At 36.3% G+C, this 5,866-nt stretch overlaps 1 protein-coding gene across 1 annotated transcript; it reads left to right on the top strand.

Moving 5' to 3' along the window:
* Nucleotides 1–816: 816 nt before the first annotated feature.
* LOC148549744 (uncharacterized) lies at nucleotides 817–2,391 on the top strand. Its single transcript, XM_088495767.1, has 2 exons — nucleotides 817–1,114; nucleotides 2,297–2,391. Exons 1-2 carry the CDS (start codon nucleotides 817–819, stop codon nucleotides 2,389–2,391), a joined length of 393 nt encoding a protein of 130 aa, XP_088351893.1.
* The last annotated feature ends 3,475 nt before the right edge of the window (nucleotides 2,392–5,866 follow it).

The raw sequence follows: 5,866 nt of genomic DNA, 5'->3' as shown, positions 1-5,866 counted from the left end.
GATTGAGCATCAGAGACCGTCAGGAACCCTTTAGCCTTTAGAGATTCCACAATGGAAATGTGAGAGTATCATAATGGATTTTGTGATAGGTTTGCCTAGAACCCGGTCTGGTTGTGATGCTATTTGGGTGGTTGTGGATCGACTGACAAAATCAGCTCATTTTCTTCCCATTCGAATAAGTTGCACAATGGAAGAATTGGTTTGAATGTCTATCAAAGAGATTGTCATGTTGCACGGCGTGCCTTCTATCATTATATCTGATAGAGATCCTCGTTTCACATCAAGGTTCTGGGGAGCTTTTCAGCGTGCATTTGGAACTCAGTTAAGTTTGAGTACTGCGTATCACCCTCAGACAAATGGTCAGTCAGAGAGAACTATTCAGACCTTGGAGGATATGCTAAGGGCTTGTGTTTTGGACCAGCTGGCGAGTTGGGATCGGTATATGCCATTAGTGGAGTTTGCTTATAATAATAGCTACCATGCGAGCATCGGAATGGCTCCATATGAGGCTCTATATGGTAGAAAATATCAATATCCGCTATGTTTGTGTATGAAACTGGAGAAAGAAGTTTATTAGGGCCTGAGATGATAGCTGAAACTTCTGAGCAGATAAAGAAGATTCGTAGCCTAATACTTATAGCCCAAAGCCATTAGAAAAGTTATGCTGATCAAAGGCGAAAGCCTTTGGAGTTTGAAGAAGGAGAGCATGTTTTTCTGAAGGTTACACCAACTACTGGAGTGGAAAGAGCTATTAAGACTAAGAAACTGGATCCCCGTTATATTGGACCGTTTGAGATCCTGAAAAGAATTGGGCCAATGGCTTATAGAATTGCCCTACCGCCGTACCTTTCAAACTTGCACGACGTGTTTTATGTATCACAGCTTCGGAAGTATACTCCTGACGCGAGTCATGTTCTAGAACCAGAACTGATTCAGGTAAGAGAAGATCTAACACTCCCAGTAATCCCGGTGAGAATTGATGACACTAGCATTAAACTATTGCGCGGGAAGGAAGTATCATTGGTAAAGGTATCTTGGAGTCTAGCTGGTATCGAAGAACACACTTGGGAACTCGAATCAGATATGCGGAAGGACTACGCACATCTCTTTTCAGGTAACCGAATTTGAATTTTTAGGGCAAAATTCTTTATTTGGTGGGTAGGATGTAAACCTCGTTAAATTAGTAAGTAATTAGTCGATAAATTAGTTTTTAATAAAGAAGATTGGAAAATGTGAATATTATATTAAATTAGGATAGAGCTCGTCAAAACGAGAATTTTGACACTAATTTCGAAGAAATCAGTCCAAGATTGGACCGAGCGGGCCAAACAATTGAACCGGGCCCAAATCGGGCCGCGAGCCCAACCGGGCCAGCCCTTTCAGTGAACCCACGTTCTTTTTCTCCCCATTTTGGCAGCGTTGAAGAACAACAGGGGAGAGGAAAGAAAGAAACGCCGAACCCTTACGGTGAACTCCGAATCCCGTAACTTCTCCGTCCGAGCTCCAATCACCGCACCGTTTGCGGCCACGCGTCCATCGCGTCAAGATCTATATTTCTACCAAAACAATTTTATTGGTAACTTGTTTAATTACTCTCAGTCTCCTCTTCTCCCAAATTTTTTAGAATTAAGTAGGAATGTTAAATTTCTTTGATTTTTGATGTTTTAGGATCCAATTAGGTTGAGGAAAACGTTCACTCTTGCTTATGTGAAGCTTGGGTAGGGTGAAGATACGATAATTCTATTTTAATTTCATGGAATTTGAGTTTTGAGTATTAAATTGGATATATATGTGTTATGAATGTGTATTAGGTTGAGAATAAATAATCGGAGCTTGAAATTGTGAATATTGGAACTTGGAGGAAGTTGAGCTTAGAGTTTATTGATTTTTGAGGGGCTGCCTTGGTTTTAAATAAATTGCTTTGGTCGCTACGTGGAAATCGGCCAAGATATGGATTAGGTTTCTTGCATTTAATATATAATGTTATGTGAAAACTTAGGCTAGATGACCATAGGATAAGTTTGGAATGCAGGTGTATATTGAATGTTTAGTAAATTATGGATGAACATGCTTGTTGGATAATTGGTGATTTGATTGTGTGATGAAGTTTGTTATTTATGTTAATGTTGGAAAAGAATATGGTTGAGTTGTTGATTGTGAGTTTACAAGAATATTGATTGAAAGTATGATGGAATTGTTGAGAAATGAAATTGTCTAATGATATTGATTGGTGGTTAGTAGAATGGTGTAGAATTTTGTTAAAAATTGTTGCTGGCAATTGTATTGGTATTGGCAGATTTGATATTGGAAGGAATGAAAAATTTGAATGAGTATGCGGTTTTAAAAGGTTGCAAAAAATTGGTTTTCGGGCTGAATTTCGGCGGGCTATAATTTGGCTTTCGGAATCCCAAATTGATTCCAACCCGTTTTAAATGAAAATTGAATTCGTAAAGTTTATGTCGTTCAAAGAACGGAAGAAAAATGACTTAAAACGATTGAGTTATGCCCGTTAGAAGTTTTATTGTGAAATCTGTGAATTTCTGCAGCTAGGCACTCTAAGGGCATACAACTTTCTGGTTAATCCCTTTTTTCAAGAACGTACGTCCACGCGTACGCGTGGCATGGGATTTTGGCGACGCGTATGCGACTGATGCCATGCGCATGCGTAAGGTGTAGTAAGCATGTCCACGTGTACGCGTGACCCACGCGTACGTGTGACATGAAATTTTCGCCCACGCGTACGCGTGAGCCACGTGTACGCGTGGCCCTGATTCCAGCAAACATGATTTTCAATGTTTTAAACTGTATTTCAAACTTCTAAACCTCTATTCTCATTCTTTTTGTCATTAGTAATGGTAATAAACCTGATATTCGGATGAAGTTAGGAAATGGAGTTAACTTGGAGTTGAAGTAAAGCTGAAAAGTGATAAAATGACTATGAAATGCTACAGGTGATCATGTATGAAACTTGGCTTGAATGATTAAATGATCTGAGATACGAGATTCTCTGGATAAAGTACCGTGGCTTTCCACCATGTGTACCAGGTTGAAAACTCGATACTCTGTTGACCCTACGACGTAAGGGTGACCGGACACTATAAATTCTCGGGAATGTTAACCCCCATTGAGAAATATATTATTTGAGAAAAAGTTATGCATAGACTCTTGGGGATGCACGTCGAGGGACAGTCTAAGATTTTCAGACTTGTTGGGTTGGCTGGATAACCGACAGATGAGCCTCATCAGCTATAGGACAGGCATGCATCATCTGCATATTACTTGAATTACTTGCTTGTGCATTAACTTGGTGTGCCTAAGTGTATTTGCCATGCTAAATGTATAACTGTTACCTGCTGTATTTGTAACCTTCTTGTGCTTGCTTTTATCTGTTTAATTGTCTGTGAAATACTGATGGGGATGGAGGTATGGAGGAATGGTAGTATGTGACTTAGATTTAAGGTTAAGTTAAGTTAGACTTAGATACTCTTAGAAAACCACCATTTATGACTTCTGTTTAATACTTTAAGCTCTATAATCTGAGTGTCGGCGTTCTAGGATTGCCTCTGGCATTCCCAGGACCTTATATATTATGTGTGTGACACTTTTACTATACTGAGAATATCCGGTTCTCATTCCATACTATGTTGTTATTTTTCAGATGCAGGTTGAGAGGCATCTCGTTAGGCGTCTGGACCCCTGAGGCGAAGTGGTTACTGGTTATTTTGATCCTCTTAAAGGTTTATGGAGAGACAGGATTTTGTTTATGTATGTTTGGGATTTTGGATAGGTATGTATATATGTGTAAATATTCTTCGACCAGCCTTGGCTTCGCAGGCTAAGTTAGGAACTTGTTATTTTGTATCTTTGGCACTCTACTCCTACTTTTGTTATCTTATGTTTGATAGTTATGGTTTTCTTAACACGCAAGTTAACTCATCTCTTGAGCGTTGCGTTTTTATTTTCGTGATTTTATTTCCTCTATCCTTCAAGGCTCCTAGTATATTATAATCTTTCTGCCATTATAGGTATACATTTTATTTTAGAGGTCGTAATACCACACCACCTCAATTTTACGACTTAAGCATAAAGCTCAGTGTGATAGGGTGTTACACATTTTATTAAATATAATTTGTTAAACATACTAATTTTTACCATTGAAAACTGATATAATTTTTTTTAAATAAATGTGTAAATTACAGATATGGACAAACATAGAAAAAATTATAATTTTTTTCTTACATATTTCATCCTCAAAGAGGACAATTTTACTATATGCCTATCTTGTCAGTTGTGTAAACGAGATAAGTAAGAATACAATAACCACACATCAAAATCGCAGACGTAAGATACGTATTACAATTTGAACGTATCTTGTTTCCATTGAGGACGAGATACGTTCATAGTGTATTACAATTTGAACGTATTACAATTTTCTATATCGTATGCAAACGAATTCTTCTTTCATTTTCACCACTTTAGAGTTTTTTTTCCTCAAAAGTTCTCTCTTCTCTTTTCTTTCTTATTTGTTTTTCGGTGATTTATAATGACACAAGTACATTCTGTGGACATCAATCGATTAAATACGCCCACCTAAATTATGAGAGTGCTTGATTGTGAGGCTGATCACTAAATTAATTTAATATTTCAATTTTATTTTTGTTACATTCATTTCCTTAGTTTAGGTTAAATAATAATAAATATAGTATAATGTATAAATTATATCTGTTACAAGTAGTCTAGTAAGTAGTTAGTATAATAATTTTTTTTTGGATTTTGTTATTGTGGATTCTATTATGTCAGTTAGGTTTATCTTAATTAATAATTTTGTTGTGACGTACTTGAATTAGTTAGATTTTTTGTTAATGTTTGTTTTGTTAAAAAGCTAAAGTTCAGTCATATATGTTTGTTGCTGAGTGTGATTTATCCTAGGCAGAATAGCCACACGATGATACCTTCTGATCTCCTGATACCATATCTCAGGAGAGACTAGGTTTGAACATACAGTGCATCTCATGGGTTTTTATTTGACAATACCCTGATCTCCCATGAACCTCGAACATCACACGCACGTGTTTATCGCTTACAATTCAAAAACGCTTGAACTAAGCCTCGGTTTGCCAACGCAACGAGGAATCTATACCTAATTCTCCCAACCTCTCTTTGACCTTGAACCCCATCTTCATCAATATCAGATTTTTCAGAGCCTTAAGAGTATTCACCTGAAGGGTTCAAAATAACACCAGTAAGAAGAATTAAACACAATTCCTTCATCATTATCTCTAATATAACTATTTACATAAACACTCACAACAAGATACTCACTACTGATATTTTCAAAAAATACGGGAAGAGAATTGAAATGAGATTGGTGTTAGAATGACATAAATGAGCTCCTTATATAGTTAAAAACTCGTCCCGTGCGTATCACGTGTGCACAGATAACGACTTCTTTAAACAAGTATTTCGTTCTCTGTATAGACGAGTTCTTTTTTAGCATATCTCATCTTCAGTGTGAATGAGATAGTAGCTCACGGTTGGATACGTAATACTTTGCATTCGTTAGTTCTCTCTAAGAACAAGATATGTAACAGAAAAAAATATAAAATCTCATAAGCATGTCTATATTTTTAAAATTTATTTATTTATTTATTAAAAAATCTCTAATATAAATATGTATTAAGAACTAATATCACAAATAAATTTTGAAAAGAATAATTGGATCTACCAAATTTTGGCGTACCCGATCTTCCCTCCTCCGATCCCACAGAAAAAATTGATTTGATATTTTGTATTGTGTTTATTTGTTAAGGAAAATTTTGATTTTTTTAAAATTTATTTAAGAAAATTTTCCGTTGGTTTGATCTTC

Source organism: Arachis ipaensis, chromosome B8, assembly GCF_059453495.1.
Source record: "Arachis ipaensis isolate K30076 ecotype BB chromosome B8, ASM5945349v1, whole genome shotgun sequence".
NCBI classification, from domain to species: domain Eukaryota; kingdom Viridiplantae; phylum Streptophyta; class Magnoliopsida; order Fabales; family Fabaceae; genus Arachis; species Arachis ipaensis.
This window is presented reverse-complemented; position numbering and strand designations above follow the sequence as displayed.

What these genes read in the sequence shown, in the direction of transcription:
- LOC148549744 (XM_088495767.1), top strand. Translation starts at nt 817, where the DNA reads ATGGCTTATAGAATTGCCCTACCGCCGTACCTTTCAAACTTGCACGAC. An exon ending in CTACGCACATCTCTTTTCAG is followed by an intron (nt 1,115 to 2,296) that starts GTAACCGAATTT and finishes TGGTATTGGCAG; the next exon opens with ATTTGATATTGGAAGGAATG.